Source organism: Parasteatoda tepidariorum, chromosome 1 (assembly GCF_982258835.1).
Source record: "Parasteatoda tepidariorum strain Cologne lab strain chromosome 1, Ptep-v5.0, whole genome shotgun sequence".
Lineage (NCBI taxonomy): Eukaryota > Metazoa > Arthropoda > Arachnida > Araneae > Theridiidae > Parasteatoda > Parasteatoda tepidariorum.
Window position 1 is genome coordinate 47,121,838 of NC_141755.1, and position 20,884 is coordinate 47,142,721.

The 20,884-nt window shown below is 27.8% G+C and overlaps 1 protein-coding gene across 2 annotated transcripts; it reads left to right on the top strand.

The window, feature by feature from the left end:
- Window positions 1-1,326: 1,326 nt before the first annotated feature.
- Window positions 1,327-20,587, top strand: LOC107451484 (G-patch domain and KOW motifs-containing protein). Of its 2 annotated transcripts, none has more exons than XR_011636596.2 (10): window positions 1,327-1,720; window positions 2,498-2,634; window positions 8,799-9,036; window positions 10,308-10,476; window positions 11,890-12,022; window positions 12,139-12,313; window positions 15,282-15,393; window positions 15,482-15,569; window positions 18,644-18,729; window positions 20,288-20,587. XR_011636596.2 is itself a non-coding variant. In XM_016067603.4 (10 exons), exons 1-10 carry the CDS (start codon window positions 1,560-1,562, stop codon window positions 20,420-20,422), a joined length of 1,419 nt encoding a protein of 472 aa, XP_015923089.2. In that variant the 5' UTR covers window positions 1,327-1,559; the 3' UTR covers window positions 20,423-20,587. The 2 variants fall into 2 exon arrangements, 1 of the variants encoding a protein (XP_015923089.2); XM_016067603.4 differs by having other exon boundaries at window positions 15,497-15,569.
- Window positions 20,588-20,884: the final 297 nt, after the last annotated feature.

Consider the following 20,884-nt stretch of genomic DNA (forward strand, 5'->3'; position numbering starts at 1 on the left):
AACTTAGATTGTGTCTATGGCTACTCCTTATGTAATATATGTTTTGATGGCAAGAAATCCATAAAAAAAAGGTATATGTTAATTCAGATAAGTATATTTTTGTGTCTGATTTCTTAACTTATATCGTCTGCACATTTGAATTTACCCTCTCGAATCATTAAGTTTCAGTCCTAATACCTGAAGATCTGATCATTAGGATCATAAATTATTCAGGTAGTTTTGTTTATTTGTTTGCCTACTGTACATAAATATTGCTTTTGCTCGGAAATCTATGAAAGAAGGTTCCTCAAAATTATAATTTATTGATGACTATTGTGGCTGTCGAAATGAGCTACAGGTGGCGTAGAGCAGAGTTGTTGTAGTTCATTTACGTCGCACTAGAGCTGCACAATGGGCTATTGGCGACGGTCTGGGAAACATCCCATCACAATTTTGATCCTCTGCAGAGGGGATGGCACCCCCGCTTCGGTAGCCCGACGACCTGCACGCGAAGTCGAGCACTTTACGGTAGAACAGTTTAACGAGGACCAATACCGCACACCCTCGGTCCCTACGCAGACTGATCCAAGTGGTCACCCACACTGACCGCAGTCAGTGATCCTTGACTTCGGTGATCTGCTGGGAGCCGTGTCTTAATGATCAGTCCACTGCGGGACGGCGTGGAGCAGAACTCACTACCTATGGCAACACTTTGCATGCTTTCATCATTAGTGTGTAGAGAGTTATGGAAGAAGGAAGTGTTTCGATGCAAACTTCTCAGCGTACGTTGAGCAGTTCGCATCGAAACACTTACAAATCCAGCAACTTCATTCATCGTATGACCATGGGCGAGGCCAAACGCAAATGCCCCTTTCTGCTACTCTATAACATCCTTACACTTATCTATATTTACACACAATTTCAGCTTTAAACAAAAATATCTCACTGATAGCTACTTGCCTTTGATCTCGTTGAAGTAGTGTGCACGCAGTTGAACACGTCACTTGAACACTGCGTCATCTAACGAAACCTAACGATTCAACAGTGCTAATTTTTGCAATAGGGTGACTAGAGTGCAATAGGGTGACTAATTTTTTGTCCGGTGAGCGTATTTTGTCTAAAATTGATTACATCAATAAGATCCTCACAATCACCCATGATAAGCATCCTCATGATCAATCAGTTCGCAGAACAGCCTCCTCCTGATCTCTTTGGTTGGCTCTGAAGAGATTCTCAGTACATATAAGTTGCAGTAAGAAGGCTCCATTAATTTGCCTTTGTGATCAGCTTTCGTACATTTAGTACAAAAATCTGAATTAGTTAGAATTCTCTATCAATATATCAATTGATTATTTCAATTGATATGATGTTGACGTTAGTCGCCTTTGTTACGGCTGCGTGAATATTATTTGTTTTCTAATAAGAAAATAGGATTTTGAAACCAATTAAAACTCATTTTTATGTAGTTTTAAAGCAGTTTAATGATATATATTTTAAAATAACTTTTATTGTAAATAACGCTTTTACGTACATGTTTAAAACTCGTTTCTTCAAGGAATAGTCGGTTACTTTTTTAAATCATGGATAGAAATGAAAGAACTGCTTCCCCGAATGTTAGGCAAAATGTCAGTTTTAAATTTACAAAAACTTCATCTTCAAAATCTTTGTCTGGTAATAAACTGGAAGAACCTGTTAAACCTAGAGACTATGTTAAATCTGTTGATGAGAGTGAAATTAAAAGGTAAAATAAATTTCATTGATCATATCCTAAGAATTATTCCGGAATATTTGTGTTCGTTACGGGGTATTTTACAGCTAAATTCTTAAATATTTTAATATTTCGCCCCGAGGTTACACAAATAAGAAAATTCTTAACTACTTTTAATACATTATGTCATAATTTAAGAAGTCCTTCTTATTATAAGAAATTCTTTTATTACATTATTCTAAAATACTAATTGAGCCTATTTTTTTATTAAACAATTATGTTATGTGACGCATGGGGCATTACGAGGCAATTATTGTAAAATAACTAGGAGTGCACAGCTTGAACTAGGCTCCTGAACATAATGAAAAAAATTATATAAAATACTCTTGAAAAAATAACCGGAAATATTGAATTACGCAGTTGAGTTTTTGGCACTCTAATTTTGTGCTGATTCAATCTTAAATTAATGTGGTCTCCCAATAATTTTTTTTCATTATCATTTCATTTTTTACATCATTTCACTTCATTTTTATCATTAGCGCTGTGCATTTCTACATAGTTTTAAAAATCTCACTATTTTTAATGCAGCAATAACACAATACGTGAATTTTAAATTTGTGTAGTAGCTTTTGACGTTAAATTTATGGTGACTTATTATATTCTATATAACTATTTATAAATCTTTATACATTATGCAAAATGCACTTATTAAATTAGTTGCTTCTGTGGTCTTTAATTTTAATACAGTGTGTTAGAACTTTATTTCTATATAAAAGATTTCTTTTCTATAAATTTGTAATTTTTTTTTAGTACTGCACCAGAATTGAAATCTCAAGAGCTAGTCATACCTCTTATAAGAAAGAATAATTGGAGAGTACCTGAAACTTCTCAACCAAAGGATGGTGAAGCTACACTTAATGAGCTTGCTCTTAAAGAGCTTCTTCAAGGTAATTAGTTGAACTTATTTATTATCATTCATATAACCGATGTGATATCTCACACTTTATAGATATTATTTTGTTTAACAAGGTGGATATATAGACATTTGAACTTAATACAGAGAGAAGTAAACACATATGATGAGAGCACTCTTTATTTTAAACTTCAATATCTTGTAGTGTTTAAATCAGTTTTTAAGGCTAAAAATCTTTTACCACGTACAGAAACAAACTATATCTTCTTGGAGCATCTTTTCTATTTGGAGTTACACGGGAGCAGACTTAGATGAAATTAAAAACTTTCTGCAAACAAAAAATCTCGATTGAAAAACTTCCAGCACGCATTTATGTAGCTAGTTTTTTAAACATTTTTTTTTTTTTAGATTTTGTAGAACTTTATATTGATTTATACTGTAGGGATGAGTTTGATTAAAAAAAAAAAAAAAAAAGGCTGAAAATAGAAATTCAAAGTGGTGTGCAAAAATGCTTTTTAAATTATTGAAATTGCAATACCATGATATTTTTATTGTACTTACTTTTTGGGCTTTTTTCCCCATAAAAAAGTTGAGGTTTTTTTCTAAACCATAATCATCACAGTTCTACAGTTCATTGCAAATATATATATTTCTAAACAAATATACAGTTATATAAATTGATTTAAATATGTGCAAAATTTTCACCTATTCTCTCTCTCTCTCTTTCTCTCTCTCTTTATACATATAAGTTTTCAAATGCCATGTATAAACAATTGTATGAACCACATCAATTTCAATAGTTTTTCATTTCAATTGATGATTAGTCAAGTGTACGAATTTGAATTTTAAAAGCTGAATGGAAATGATAAAAATTTTAACTCATTTTGCCTTTAATTAAAAATCTTACTGTTAGACTTATTTATTACAAACCATGATTTAATCAGATTTAATTTTAGTCAGGAAATTTTCAATAGATTATTGGTTTTAATACTGAAAAAAAACCTATATAAAACCATGTTATCACAAGCAATACAACTTAAAAAGGAAAATTTCCTGAGCTTCTTAAAAATTATTTCATTGAAGCTGTCTAAAATATGTATCACACATTTGTAATGACCTACACAGGATATGAAAAAATATAATAAATTGTATATCTACTGTTATTCATGTTTCTGTATGTTCCTGACCAATTGTTTTCAAAACAGAAAATATGACAGAGGTAGAAAAAAAAGCAATCAGATAACATCTTAAAGCATACTGCAGGGTTGCCACAGGCTACTAAAATGCAACTATGTGCTACTATTTTCGGCTTTAGGCGACTTTTTTTGCCTGAAAAGGCTAAAAAAGCAACTATTTTCAGGAATAGGCGACTATTAGGAGACTTTTTTTACTCTTGGCAAAGTTTTTTCGTAAAAATGAAAGTTACTTTTCAGAACATTAACAAAAGAAAGCAAACTTTTATTACAATCATTTATGTCCTAAGAGCCAAAAATTTAAATTTCCATTGGATTTAATAAAGTACTTGTTATATTTTCTCTCTGGTTTTGTTACTTTTAATTGTTTTTTCCTTCTATTAACATTCATATTTTATTGCAATACGACTTTTATTTAGGTACCTATTTTCTAATATGTATACCTTTTATATTTGTACAAAACTTTTTTTTTAATTGGAGCATAGTTAGGACTGGGCGATAAATCAATGTATCGCGAAAAATCGATTTAACGCATATATCAGTAGGCCGATGTAGTGACTTTCGTTTTAGGCGATGCATCAGAAATCTGATTTAAGCTGCCGGAATAAGATTACAATTGCGGTTTAACGATTTAGTATGCAAGGATCCTTGACCAGGCTACCGCTGTTACCGCAATAACGAAGACGATTTTGATTTCGTCTAGCTGCAGAGATGTAGATAGCGTTTTGCTATTAACATGATGTTAGTTTCGTGATGTTGAATGACGAAGAGATATAGAACGCAATGCATAGTTTCTTTATGTCCATTTTTGTCTTTGGGATTTTGCGTTTTTTGAAGATTATTTTCAATGGGACTTAAGTCATTTTGCGATCATTGTGCATTTTATTTCGTCAGAAGTAATTGTCTGGTTTCTTGTAAATTATTTTCAGTGAGACTTTTGCAGCGATCGTTTCGTTCTGCATTATTTCATAATGATTCTTGTCAATTATTTTTAATAGACCTACTGTTACTTTGCGATTGCTGCACAATCGCTGTTATCTTAAATTTTCGTTCTGAACTCAATAGATCAAGTCATTGATTTTTTTCAATTATTGTTTATTTTAAGCGATACAATTTAATAGGGGTATTTTGTATTTAACTTTGTTATAAAAAGTTAGTTTATTTAAATTTATTAAATGTAGGTAAGTATAATAATTTGATTGTTTTTCAACCAATAAATGCTCAGTCGTTTTTAATTATAAAAAAATTAAAACAAAGCTTACCTTTATTTAATTTGCTTTTATTTTTGAGAAAGTGAAAACAAAGTTTTAAAAAAATTTGGCTATTAGTTAAAACAATTTGTTTTTAAAATTAAATAAAAAGTTTAGTAATGTTTTGAGGTTTTTAATAATTTAACATTAGTACTTAAAGTATTTTTTTTAAATTTTAATTAAAATTCTTTCAATACTTGTTTGTTTTATAATTTGTTAGATAGTCAGTATCATTTTTAAACAAATAAATCTTTAGTCGATTTTATTTTCAAGAATGAAAATAATAATAAATAAGTAAAAATATTTTTACATTTATTAAGTACAGAATTTGACCATTAGTTAATACTACTTTTTATTATTTTAAATAAGTAAATAAAAGGTCTAATGATGTTTCAAAAGCATGTTTTTTTTAAGCAAATAATAATAAAAAAAAATTCTAAAGTAGGGGTGCACAACCTGCTACCCGCGGGCCAAATGCGGCCCTTCGACTGCTGAAATGCGGCACGCGAGAGCTTCTAAACACAATAAATTTTTTTTAAAAAATGGCAATTTTTAATCGCATTTTTAAGTCATCACGTTTTGACGCAATCAATTTTAACAGATTCTTTAGTAAATGTACGTTTAAGCCAATTTTATCGCAAATATAAATGATTTTTTTTTTTTAAACAGTTATTTCCGCTTTTCTGCGTGATTTCGAAAACCCGGAATTTTTATTACGACACGAGTTTCAGATCGCAAATTTAAATAATCACTTTTTGTGCACTTTATTTGTGACGATTTCATCTTAAATCTAAGTGATTTTTTATCTTTTTTTTGCAATTCTTTCAACAATTTTCAACAATTTTTTTCGGCAGTTATTGCTATGCCTTCCCACGCATTATAAAAAATTCCAATTTTTCTATTACGACATACAAATTTTAAATCATGCATTTGACACGCTTTATTCGTGTTGAGTTCAGCATAAATATATTTTTTCCCAATTATTTCTATACTTTTCCACGTGATTTTGATGATCCTGTTATTTAACTAGATGTTATTACGACACGTGATTGTTAATCATGCAATTAAATAATCCCTTTTTGATACGTTATTTCAGTACAGTTTTATCGTAAATCCTAGCTACTTTTCTTTCGTTTTTATTTCCTCAACGTTTTTATTTCCGCAACAAATATGATTTGGTCGAATGTGGTAATGAATTGTGATTTGATCAAAAACCAAATATTCGACAGAAAAAAGAAGAAAAAATCGACTGAACGCCGTACACTTGGGGCCCAATAGCAAAATCTTTTAGCAGCATAGCAACACTGAAACTAAAATTTCAATGCTCAGAATAATATTTCCTGGAAAAACGCATTCATAAATTAACTCTAAAAAATAAGGCCAATCAAGAACATTTTTGAAAATGTTGAAAAGCGAAACAGAAAACATAAAAATCAATCTTAATTTTTGGAAAAAAATTTTAAAGCTGAACATCTCAGATTTACAATTACCAGAAAAAGCAAAGAAAAAGGAATTAAGTCAACAGAAATGCTATTATTAAAAATTACTGCGTTATAAGGAAAATGTCTAAAAAAAGTTTTTTTTTTAAAATCTTATGCCGAAAATCTCAATTAAAATTTTTCTCATTGCCATAATTTTAGAAGAAAAAAACTTGCTATAAAATAAATTTTGTTAGTAACTTTATTTTTAAAAAAAAATGCTGAGTCATAATGAAAATACCTAAAAAAAGAAAAACAGAAAAAACAAATTTTTCTTACTTCCTGAAACAAAACTTTAATACTGAAAATCACATTTTTCTATGTTACTGGTTATTTATATTACAGTACAGGGAAAGACTGATAATAAATTAATAGTATGAGACTTTCTGTTAAAATGCTGGGTTATAATGAAAACAGCAAAAAATGGACAAAAATCCTTCTCAATTCTCAAAGTAACGAAAAAATGACAAAATTGACTTGTCTGATTATAATTTTAAAAAAAAAGTAATACCTATAAAAATTCAAAAATAAAAAAAACTCGCAAAAATACCTTTCTAAAAAATATTCTGCCGAATATTTGATTGATCATTGAACGAACATTTGATTGATCATCAACCAACTGAATTTTTCACAGAAGGGCCAAATACTCGTTACATTCCTCCCTAATTTAAATGCAATGTTATTGAAACTTGAGAAATTCATAAAATGACAGGAAAACTTGAATTTTTAAACTGCTCACTGTTTGTAGTTTAGATTTCAATTTTTTCTTGCTTAAGTGATCTTTTGCGATAAAAAAAGAAAATGTTTACGATATAAAAAAATCTAATAATTAATAAAATAATAAAGTACATTACAAAATAAGCATTGAATTTTATTTTGAACTATCACAGTTTTGTTTTTATTTTAGGCTTTTGTTTAAAACCTATACATTTTCTTCAATTAAAATATTTAATTTGAATTTATATTACTTAATTATGAATAAACTTTTTCCTACTTTCATTCTGTGTCATTGCAATTTTTTCATTTATTAGAATTTAATTCTAAAATGAATTTGCGTATTGCATGATATGAAAAAAAAAAAAAACATTTCTTTTCCTCAATGTTTATTTATTTTGATAAATCTATAATTCATATGATAAAAATAGCAAGTTTTTTTATTTTTGAATGAATTCAAATAATGGAACACTACTAAGTTATTGATATTACTAAGTTTATTGTTAAAGAAAATGGAACATTAATGTTTAAATAAACATTACTACATTTGTCATTAACATGTCTAAATACATCTGCAGCCCTTCGTTAGCCAACCTGCTGTGCAAGTGGCCCTTCACTCAAAAAGGTTGTGCACCCCTATTCTAAAGTGAATATTTTTTTGGTTTCTTTTCCCCTTCCGTTTTTTTTTTTTTTTTTTACTTTTAATTTTTAATGCATGTATGTAAAATAATTTGTTACAGTATTATTATTTTTAAACCAATAAATCTTAAATCATTTTTAATTTAAGAAAAATGAAATAAAGCTTGGGTTTGCTTTTACTTTGACTTTATTAATTTAATTGAAAAAATTAAGCAATGATATTGATGTCATTGTAGAATATGTTTAGAATTAATATTTTCTTTTGTAATAGATTTATTCCTTTTTATTTATTTTTGATTGATTTAAAGATCTCCCATAGGTAATTTTTGAACATATGCTAAATTGCGATACATTACTATATTGTGATGTCTAACCGACGATGTATCACGATTTAAAATTTATGACATCACCCATTCCTAATAATAGTATTTGACAATTAAGCTATAATTTTAGTTATTTGGCTACAATTTTTGATAAATTTTTGTTCCTGTTCAGGCAACTATTTTCATAGTTTGAGGCGACTGTTTTCATGCTTGAGGCTACTAAAAGCAACTATTTTTGTTCATTTTTTGCTGTGGCAACCCTGATACTGTTTGCTTTTACGAAATCAGTAGGCGCTAATGATAATTTTTTTCATGCCACGAGAATTGTTTGTGTCACAATTGCAGAAGTTCAATTCTAAAAATAACTCAAACATTACTCTTGTCATAGTAAATAAAAAAAATTGTAAATAGTTAACTATTTCTTTTCAGGTTAATTCTTCAGGTTAATTTTTGTATATTAAAGCTTTAAAGTTTTAGTTTTGTAAGTTACTTATAAAAATCAAATTACAATAATTAAGAATAAATTTTACTTCTAATTTTCATAAAAAGTAAACTCTTAAGTTTGTAATATACACCCTTTTTGTAATATTATCCCTTTCAGAAACTGCAGATAAAAAAGCGGATTGGAATAACAGAGACACAACTATGGCGATTCCTCTTATGATGCAAAATAAAGTCCCCGAGGGCTTTGAAACAGATGATAAGCTAGATGTTTCCCTCAGAGCCCAAGAATCAACTTTAGAAGACTATGAAAAAGTGCCCGTAGAACAATTTGGTTTAGCTATGCTGAGAGGAATGGGCTGGAAGGAAGGAATGGCTATTGGAGCCAGAAATAAAGAGTAATGTTTTTGTTTTTTTTTCTTTACTTAATTCTTTGCCCTTTACTTATAATTTTAACTTATAAATATTTAAAAACTTTGGCGATTTAAATTTATTTCTGAGTACAAAATAATAATTTTACGATTGTAATTTATAGTTGATATTATATATTGCTTTATAATGCAATATTATCTCAGAAATCTAGATTTTCAAAAATCTTAAAACCTCCAAAATCAGAGCAAAAATTTCATTTTGTGGCTTGAGAAAACTTCATTAAATCCTTTAGGGACAAAATAACTACTGTAAATATTACGAAGTACTCTGGTATATGGACAAAAATTTTATTTTGTTTAGAAAAAAAATTCATTAAATCATTTAATATAAAGGCAAAATACAGAGAATCTCATTATCTAATAATTACATTAAAATAAGTCAAATTTAAAAATTATGGAGAAACTTGTAGCAATAAATGCTGGAAAAGCAATCAGGTGACCATTGGGGGGGGGGGATTGCTCATCAGCTCAACTATAAATATGCTTCTTGTAATGTAGTATTAAAATATTAAGACTTAGAAAATCATATGGAAATTTCTAAGAAGCAAGGAAAACTAATAGAATTTTTTTAGACCTAAGGATTAATTCCGCAATGCTGAGCTAGTAGAACACTCTCCAAATAACTTCAAGTGTATCTTTTCAACTTCACTGTAAGCTTTTCAAGCAATCCAGCTTATAATTTCAACTTGACGTTATAAATTTTTTTCTGGTAAAAATCTTTTTGTTATATTTAATTTTAATTTCTTTAGAAAAATAAGCTATAGCACTTACTATTAAAAATTTTAACAAATATTGCATTCATAATTTTCAAAAACTTAAAACTGTTCTTATTGCTTTGATCAAACCAGTATACCTAAATTACTCCTATCAAATTCCAAATTTTTCTAATTCATATGAGTTTTAATTTCATTGGAAAAATTATACTTATATAAGATTTTAACTAAATATCTTATATAACTTTAAATCGTTCATTTATATAAAAAGGAAGAAAAATAATATCTCTAAATTATATCTGTCTGTAAAATATATCTGTAAAAATCTCTGTATTCTAATCATTCAGAGTGCACTCCGAACTAGTAACCCACTATCGCAGATCTCGCCTAATTTCTATTCTCTTTATTGAAGAAAATTTCCCAACTATGTATTTTATTTTAAATTAAATTAGGGAAGAATCATTATAATTGTATATATTAATCATATTAATTATTAAAAGTCATATAAATATATTTCCATTTTAGGTGTGTTAAACCTATTGAAGTAAAATTGAGACCAAAGGGGTTAGGTCTTGGAGCTGATGCATCAGTCTTGAAAAAAAATGAAAAGAAAGCAAAAGAAGAAAAGCTGGAATTAATAAAAGGTGCATTTGTACAGATCATCCAAGGACCTCATAAAGGTCATTATGGACAGGTACTGTATGGAGATACTTTAATTATTAATTTGATGAAATGATAGAAAATTAAACTAATTTGAATTAAATCCATAGTAAATGAGATAAATTTAATTTCTTAATCTATTAGTGCTGAGTTTTAATTTTGTAATAATTTTTTTTTTTACTACAAAATATTAAGAACTATCAAAATTTAATACTTGAGATAACCAAAAAAAGTTTTTATAATTGTATGTTTTTCTGGACTTAGAAGTTTTCTGCACACATCACTCAACCATAGCCATGCCCCTACTCTTATATTTATAGATTATAATGGCAATAGTAAGAAGGCCACATAATTTTGACCGTGATCTGAATGCAAATTGTTTGATTTATTAATTTGACCTAGAATTTTTCTTCTGTTCTCACATCACCCTACTAGAGACGTGCACCTATTCCCATTTTTAGGGATCTATCTTTTAATTGCTATAATGGGCTTTTGCCATGTAGTTTTGACCCTGATCGAATGACATGAATGATGCTTAAGCTGGTACCCTTCCTCTCTTCAAATTTGAATACCTCAACCAATGAGTTGACTTTCAGTCTCAACAGATTTAATGTGCACCTTATTGCATATGCATGAAAGCTGTTTTGTAAGCTGTCAGGATCAAATTTACTATCCTGGGCTTTCCAACTAGCGGTCTGAACAATGTCTTAACTGACTGCACCTCTGGTCATTATGAAAAACAGTTTTTGAGTTGGTCTGAATAAAAAGCTTCATTATCAACCCAACCAAGTTCTTGATACACACTTTCCTTTTTAAAATTAAAAAACAAAACTTAAATAGTATGTATGATAATTTTCTGTGCAAGTCATTCACTGTATTGATTTGAAGCTTCCCTAAAAAAGGCTGTATATGCTGTGTTTTAGTTAAGTTGTTAAAGCAATTATTGCAATCTATAAATTTCTTATTACAAAAGTATTGAGAGACTTCATTATAAACCAAATGCTTGATACTTGCTCTCATTGATAAAGTATAATGAAAAAGAACTTTTATTTAATGGTGTAGAAAAACTTAATATAGTTTCTTTCTACGTTACTTCTTGGATTTGTGGCTATTAGCTGCTTATCAGATTTCTGTATAATCTGTGGTAGAGCTGTGCTACTACAAAAGTGCTTAAGTATGTTTACTTTCCTTATTGTTTTATTTTAAAAAATGAATGTAATTATACATCTATTCACTATTTGTTTTAATCAATTTAGGTTTCCCTGTAGGCTTGTAAATTTATGCTTGAAGTTATTTTTATTTTGGAATATATTTCACAAACACAATTAACTTTTGGGTCATTATAAACAAGTATTTTTATAATTCATACCAGTTCTTATTTTAAATTATATTGTGTGCGCATTCTATTTTTAGCTATTTATTTTCCATTTTATATTCTTTTTGTTAGGTCATGGGTTTAGATGAAGAAACTGGTCGTGCTATGATCAAGCTGAGCAATGAAGAGGCAGTGAAGAGCCTTCCTGAATTCTTTTTTAACCTTGTAAGTAAAAAAGAATTTGATAAAGAAAGCCGAATCATAAGTAAGTTCTGTATTTGCTGATCTTCAATAACTTTTTGGCACTGTCAAATGCTTCTGAACTAAATTATCAATATTTAAAACTAAGCTGAAGTTAAACTTTAAATTATATTCTTTCAGATAGAGAATCCTATGAGAAATATAAAATGAAAGAGGAAGAAGAAAATAAGGAAAAGCAAAAATATAATTCCTCTGATTCTAGGAGTAATGGAAGAGAAGATCGGGACTCTTATGAGTATGAATCGAAGAAGAGTAAAAAGCATTCAAAGAAACGTAAACATAGTAGAGAAAGAAGGTGTGTATTTTTTTCATTAGTTATTGAATTAGTGTGTATTTTTCTCATTAGTTATTGATATTATTACTTGTTGATCAATATTTTTACTCGAGATAAATTTTACACATGAGAAAGTGCCTGAAAATTATACCAAATGTGGTAAAGACTTTCTGAAATTCTAGTATCTGATTTATATCTCTTGTATTAGTATCTGATTTGCATCATCACGTACATTCCTCAAAGTGTTTGGGTTAGTTAAAAAAAAATTTTGAGTAGGGGGAAGGAAAAAAAAGTAACATTTTTAGAGATGATTGTGCTTTGGAAAAGGTACAGATTTCCAGATTTTTCGCTAACCGCGATCAGGAAATCAGGAAATTTCTAGAAATCTTAGATCCAGAAGTTTCAAGAAATCATCGATCACATTTATGTTTAAAAATTCGTGTATATTTTATTTAAAAATATTAGAACTAGAATTTATGCATATAATTTATTTAGAATTTCATGTTGTGAAAATATCAATAATTTAAATTTTATAATTAATATTTAATTAATATTATAATTTTAAAATTAAATAATTTAAATAAAATTTTTGAAATTTTGTCATTAATGGTTTTACTCAAGAAATTTTCAGGATTTTTGAGTTCGACTCACAATTATCGAATCTGATAAATGTCAAAATAGGTTAATTCTAGAATTAAAATCAAAAAAGGAAAAGAAATATGTTTCTCAGAACTAGGTATGAAATTTCCTAGGACTACTATGAGAAGTTGAATTATTGCTAAAAATCTTTTTAATATGAGAAAGAGGTCATTGTGATGTGATGTGATCTGACCTGAAAAATTCTGTAGGACAAGTGTAATTAATTTATCACCCAAGTCTCCTGGAAAGTGTATCATAAAATATTTTTTATTGCTATTATCGATAGTTTAATTAATGTTGATTTGTTAGTCTAATTCTTTGAGTTCTTATGAGTTTTATTTTTTTATTCCAAGCTATATTTAATATTTCTGGTGTTAAAGTAAAGAAAAAGAATGTGAATTAAAGGACAAATAATGACACAGAATGAACATCGAAAGCAAAAAGAATTGTGAAAAAGAAAATTTTTGGACCATTATTTGTGCTTTATTTCACGTTTTGCTGTATTCATATGTAGCACAAAATATAACCACTTTTCTAACTGAATGATAAAGGTTTCAATTTTGTATAGTTTATGTTTAGGATAAAAATTTCCAGATTATGTGATAAATTTGCGTTATCTGAAAATATGAAGCAATAAAGTCGTACTGCTCTCTATTTTCAGATTACAGTCAATCCTTTTGATGTTTATTATGAATTAATTTTAATAGGTTGTGAAAATGCTCATCAAATTATTGCTTTCTTTCACTTGGTTCTATAGTTGTAATGTACATTAAAAGTTAGTCATTTTGGATTGCTTTCATAATTTTTTTTATTTTCTTTAATAATAATAAAACATTATAATTTTTAAAAATCACAATTTTATGATAATTCAAATTTAGGGACTTTTCTCTAATTACTTGTCTTTCAGATTGATAATCTTGTTTTAATCTTTTGATGCAGTCTCAGTATTTTTGCTGTAGAATTTTTTTTTACTAAATATGCCTGATTGCTAATTGAAAAATGGTGTTAAAGAGAAACTTTTAAACATTTTTGAGTTGTAAATTTTTCACCTGTTCATGGAATTATAGTGACAGTATTGTTTTTCATTTCTTATACATTTCAATTGTATGAAATCGAAAGTATTTTTAAATTACTATTTAATTAAGTGATGTTTTTTTTTTTAATTATTTTGATATTCGTTTTCAGCTTGCAGTGTATTATGTTTACTTATCCTTTATATATTTTGTATACATTTATTTTTTAGTATAGAGATTATATACAATTTAGTTTTTGAGTAATATATTGTTGTATGAAAAAACTGTAGTAATCAATTTCTTTTAAATTTATTTCGATTTATATTTGGATCAAGGAATCTATTTCTGAATTCAAAAAAATTCCAAGTTTTGTGGTTTCTCACTATATGTACGCTGACCCGAAATTGCACCTTTTTTAAAATCATTATTGATCTTCTAGTTCTCATCTGAATTTTTTATTTGAAAACATTCAGAGTTTCCCTTTTTTTAATGGTTAGTTTAAAAGAATGTGCTGCACGAAACAAAAATTTCAAAGCAGTGGATTACACTAGATTTTCAGCCTCATCTCTGAAAGTAGTGAGATCATTTGTTATAATTTTATTTCTTTAGCACTCGTTATAAATCTTCAGGATGTTATCTTGCATTTTTGCCTAGATTTGGATTTTCGTTTGAAAATATAACAATCTGCATTTAGTTTTTTATTCTCCTTTTAAAATTTGAGCTTACACACTTTTATTTTAAAAATTTCAACTTTGAGAGTTTTTGCAACTCTTACCCCTGTGTTGTTATTTTATCCAAGCTCTTCAAGTTTTGCACTTAGTGGCTGTTATTAATTATTGTTTTTAGAAAAAAACATGTTTTGTTCAAAATTTGGTAGCTGTTTAATGATTTTTTTTTAAATTTTTATAGTAGAGTTTTGAATAAATAAAGTTAACATGTTGATGTTCCTTATCTTTCGCAATTGACTTTAGATAAATGGGTACAAATATATAATAAAACATATCTTTTCAGATTATTTTAATTATTATTGTTTTACATTTTGTAAACATTACAGTATTGTGTAATAGGTACTATGTATAAACAGTGCAGTTTTTAGAGAGATTTCATCTAATTAAAAAAAAGGGAAATATAATTTAATGATCATTAAGTAAAAAAAATCTGTTATACCCAAAGATACACTTTCTTATTAAAGCTGATATCTAGCTTAAAAAACAAATTTTGCTATTTATTTGAGCTTTTTGGGTATTTTTAATGTTCTTGTATATTTTTCAAATTTTATTTACGTCGAAAACCTTTTGATTTTACTTTAGAAATAATGTTTTTGTCATTCTTTTTAGTGAAGAAAATGAATCATCAAGTAAAGCAAAGTCAAAAATTTGGATTAGACCACAGCTAAAAGTTCGTTTCATTGATGAAAAATATAAAAAAGGGAAATATTTCAATAAAAAAGTTAGTTGCATTTCTAAATTATTTTTTTTTTACTTTTCATTTGTTGCTCTTTATTCTTTTGGTAAAAATTCTTGTAAATTTAAAATAGCATTGTTGTTTTTAGTTGATTGTTGTTGATGTTATATCATCTAATCGTTGTTCATTGAAGACAGAAGATGATAGAACTCTTCTTGATGGTATGCATAATGCTTACAAATTTTCAATTGCTTAGTTGTGTACAATTAATTAAGGCAATAACTTTGTAATAAATAGATAACTGTTATATACAATTTGTTAATCAAATTTGTGTTCCCTTTTTAATTTAATTTGTGTCTTGGGCATTATTCAACTTTGCTAAATAAATTTGATTCTGGAATTTGTGCAATTGAAAGATAATTTGTTGATAAAAATAATAATTGAACGGTTTGAATTTTTTCAAATTTGTGTGTCAAATAAAATAGTACTTTTTCATACTAGTATTTTCAAATTGTTAGATTAAAAATATTTTGTTGCAGGGTATTTATAAGACCAAAGATTGAGAAGATTTAATTTTTAACTGTAAGAGTTGGAGAAATCAATCACATCGCTGCTTACTTCTCTTCTGTCAAAATTGTTAAAACTTAAGACTCAATATCTCTAGTTTTTTTCCTATTACCTGACATTTGTGCAAGCTTCGTATTTGACTGAAAAATTGCCTGTGTTGCTATTTTTTATGAATAGTCATTGATTAAGGAAATGAATTTGAGTAACATTTAATTAAAGGTGTATGGTGCAAAAAATATACAATTTTCATTTCTGAAAAGCATAAAAAAAACTTTATTTAACACAGCACCAAAGTGTATTCAATCAGATAGCATAAAAAATTCATTATAAGCAGAACTGTATTTATATCAGAATGGTGCTTTTTTAGGTATCAGTTCATTCTATTTGTGTCAATATCAACTCCTAAAATCATTTTAAAAAAAAAGAACTAGTTTTATAGATTCTCATGAATTTAAGAAAGAGTTAGTAGTAGGTCCACAAATTATCTGCTACTTTTTATTAAGTCCATAAAATAGCTGTGACTCATAACTTATAACGGATTTGAGTTGAATTTATTACTGGTTCATATATTTGATAAATGATTGATAAATTATGCAAACTTTTTTTGTGTTGCCATCTAGATGTTAAATTTTAAGATAATTTTCAATTTTAAAAGTTTTACTAAACTTAATATTTAAAAATTTTATTGATATTAAATGTATTTGTTAATTTCATGGTGTTAATTTTTAATTTCAATTTCATTTGGTGCTTTTAAGTACTAAGTAGCAAGTTCAAAATATCTGATGGATTGATGCAAACCTATCTCTGTACTTTTTAGGCATTAAAAAGTTAACAAAAATATCTTCTTTAGTAAGTGATGCTCCCCGTGGCAGAAACATGGCGATACAGCGACATTGTCGCAGAAAGCGACTGAGTTCTTGCAGAAAGATTTTTTTTATTTGGGAAATAAAAATTTTTGGTTTGCCACAAACAAAAGTTCTCAAAATAAATTCTGCAGAAACAGAAGCTGTTTTACCAAAAAAAAACATTTTCTTCAGAAACAAAAAATTTCTGCAGAAGCAATAATGGTTCTGCAAAATTTTTTTCTTACAGAATTGTTTTAAATATTTTTTTTCCTAGCGTACCACGGAAGGAGAAAGCGCTCGTAATTCTCCGTTAATCTCCAACATAAACAGTTACTGGATAAAAAGGGGAGAATTTTTTTCCCCTTTATTAAGTTATTTTTGGAAATTTGCCAACTTCGGCCTCTATCGCTGGTGCAGTAATTTGCTTTGTGTTTTTTTTATGAGAACAGAGCATTTTATATTTTTTGCACTTATGTGGAAAATTTCATGCGTAAAAAGATTCTTTTTTTAAAAAAATCATGTCTAGCGAAAAGGTTATTTGTTGCAATTGTGAAGCCACAATAGTTAAAACAAATTTGAAAACTGATTTATCAAGGCGGCATTCCGAAAAAGAAATAAGATGGAAGTCGACAACATCTAAAAAATGCCTATATGCTTTGAATTAAATCGTCGATAAAAAAAAACGCAATCTAACGATAAATGAAATAAAGCCTGAAAGATATCTCACTATCTACGATTTTTTAGCATGCGAATCAAAACCAGATTGGTGAAAAATATTTACTGGTCACTTTCAAACAGGTTTCCATACGCATGCGAAGAAAATCGCATCCAATGAATATGGCTCTAATACCGATGTTTCAGTACTGATAGACTTAAGCATATTGAGTCGGAAACTGCTTCTGCATACTTCGTGTGGAATCAGTGCTATATATTTACACAATACAGTGCGAAATCACAAGCGCTGTGTATTTTTTTCGTTCTGAACTTAATCTGATCACGAAAAAAGTTTTATTTACCTCCTTTTTTGTAAAAAAGAAATCTTTCAATAAGTCAGTACAATATTAATCGAATCTAATTAATTAGATAAAATTAATTAGATGTAGAAAAAATTGAAGCAAACTGCTTTAATTTTTTTGCTTTTAGAATTCGGTTATAGTCAAGTTATTATTTTGATTACTCAACTTCAATATTAATTTTTTCACCTGATTTGTTTCTGTACCTGATATAACTGCTATAGTGAAACATTAAATCATACTGTTTTAAACTGATACTTCAAATTCAGTTATCTTGTTTTATAAATTTAATCTTTTTGTCCATTCTTAGCTATTTCTATAAGTTCTATCTTATTACAGGTTCTGGGTAATCTTTATTTATGCTCTAGTAAGCATTTTTGTCTGCAGATCTATACATTTATAACTTTTCGTTATTATCGAAGATTATGCAAATTTATACTTAAACAATTTAAATTTATTAAGAAATGTAAACTTATATCATGAAATCAAGAAAAAAAATCTACACAGTTTTATTCTATGCATGTAGACTTATTTTATAAACACAAATTTCATCTATTATTATAAATTCATTACACATACATTTATAACGATAAAAATATCTTGCAGAAAGATATTGGTTCTAATTAGGTTTATCGCAGAAAGTCAGAAAAAATTCTGCCACAGGGGTGATGCTTTTTCCTCAGACATTTAACTTATATTTTCATTCATAATGAATTTTAGTGTATTCTTATTACTATAAACGATTGTTTTCACTTATTACATTTGTCAATACATGTGTGATATTTTATAAGCATTTTTTTAATAAATTTATTAATTTTCTTTATTCACATTTTAAGGCATATCTGTTTACTTCATACATATTTTTTATAGATATATCTCCTTCAATGTTAGAAACTGTTATACCCAGAGATGAATCAGCATATGTTATGATTGTTCATGGAAAGCATCAAGGAGAAGTAAGTTATTTGCTTAGGGTTACCAGTCAATTCATTTTATTTTGCATACGATATTCAAAACATCTGTGTGTTACTAAACTAAAATTTGAATGTTATTAACATAGTTATCAATCAGAGGTAAAGATAAATTTCTTATGTATAATTTAAATGTGATTATTTGAAATATTTGTTTAAAATTAATCATAACTGATATTTGTTTAAAATTAATCATGAATGCACAAAATACAGATGAAATGGGTTGTTTTTCGAAATAAGTGATAGCTCAGTGTTGCAATAACTTGTTCAGAAAAGGGGGAAGTTAAAAGCAAAAAGACTAAGGCTTACTGCAGGGGTAGTAAGTAAAAAGAAAGAAAAAGTGCACGATAGATTAAAATAACACATTTTTTCTGTAGGAATCCAGCAATTAAATTTATGTTGAAGATTTTCCCACAAATAATGTATCCATAAATGCAAGATAGGGATAGGGCAGCTTGGGGTTTTCTTTTAGAAGTTTAAATCTATCACCAATGCTTTGAGCGGGTGCATTTAATAAGAAAAAAAAGGCAATAAAAAATATTGCTTTAAAATCCACATAAGATCACCTCCCCATCTCTGACAAAAAATATTTTGGCTCAATGATTGTTTATCTGCATTTTCTTGAAGAAACACCAGCACAATGATAACCATCCTGGAGTTCATCTACTCAAGCTAAGCTTCTCGGTGTTTATATATTAAGTGGCGAAACAACACAAACAAAATTATAAGATTACCCCCACAAGATAGTGTCCTACTAGACATAGAAAAAATAGTGAAATGTTTGCAAAATCTTGCACTTTAAGGTTCTTAAGCACCTAAAATTAACCTTCTGATTTTTTATTTTATTTTTAAAGTCACTGTTATAAGTAACACACATTTTTTTAAAGGATGTGTGTTACTTATAACTTACTCCTACTACATTAAAGCAACTTGACTATAGTTGTCTTAGCCAGTGCACTCATTCTTATGGGTGATCTTGAGATAAACTCAACAGTGAGAGAGACCCAGATACAATAAATCTTAAGTGTTTTATTCATTCATAAGTGTTTTAGTCATAAACAGTGTTTTAGACATAAGTGATTAAGTGTTTTATTCTCATATTTGCTGACAAATGGACCTTAGTAATATTTATATAAAATGCTAAAGTTCATTTAATACCGAAAATTCTTTGTCAGAGAAAAATCTGAAGAGTGAAGTTACACCATAATCATCAAAATTATAATTGTGTAATATTTACACGACTTCAAATCTATCAAATTTTTCTCAGGTTTGTTGTTACAGGTTGTGATTTACTACTTTTCTCTTTGTTTCCTTCTCAAAAAAAAATCAACAATATGATAGGTTTGAACAGTAAATTGCACATAATAACAATTTAATCTTCTTATCACGGTTTAATCTATATGAAACAAATATCCATTTAAAAAAAATTTATAAAAGAAACACTGTATTAACCTCCTCAATAATTTACTTTGCTCATTTTGTAAAATAACTTTTTCTAATAATGAGTGTTTATCTGTAATGCAATGTTTTTTTTTCCCCACAGCTATGTACTATATTGAAACGAGATAAAGCAAATTGTATGGCTACTGTTCAATTTCTCTCAGACAGGGATCGAGCTTTGAAAATTGACTATGACTCTATTTGTGAATATGTTGGTGATGTTGCTCAGTATGATTAGTGCTGTTTGGTCACAGTAAAATTATAAAACACTGCACATTTTTGATGGATTTTAGTTCAAACCATGTAAATAACTTGTTCCTCCTGGAACAAAGGCGTTTTATCTGTACAGTTTTGTTAAAGGAAATGTGGATATTTATTAAATAAATTTGTTTTATTTTACTTATCTTCTGATGTCCAATTATTTATGTCTATATATTTATTCGTTTATTCTGTGTGAATTTCAGGTAATAAAGGTTTTTAAAATGTTTCATCATTATTCCTAAATTTTGCTTAGGGGAATATAAATATATTTTAAAAATATCACAAAGTGAATTATATAAGTTTTTTTAATACTGTCATAATTTACATTTTAGTAATTATTTTTTTCCCTCCATATTTTAATAAAATGGCAGCATTCTCGTTTAAAAGCCTTTTTAATTTATGTTTAGCTTTTCATGAAATCTATGTGAAGAATTAAAAT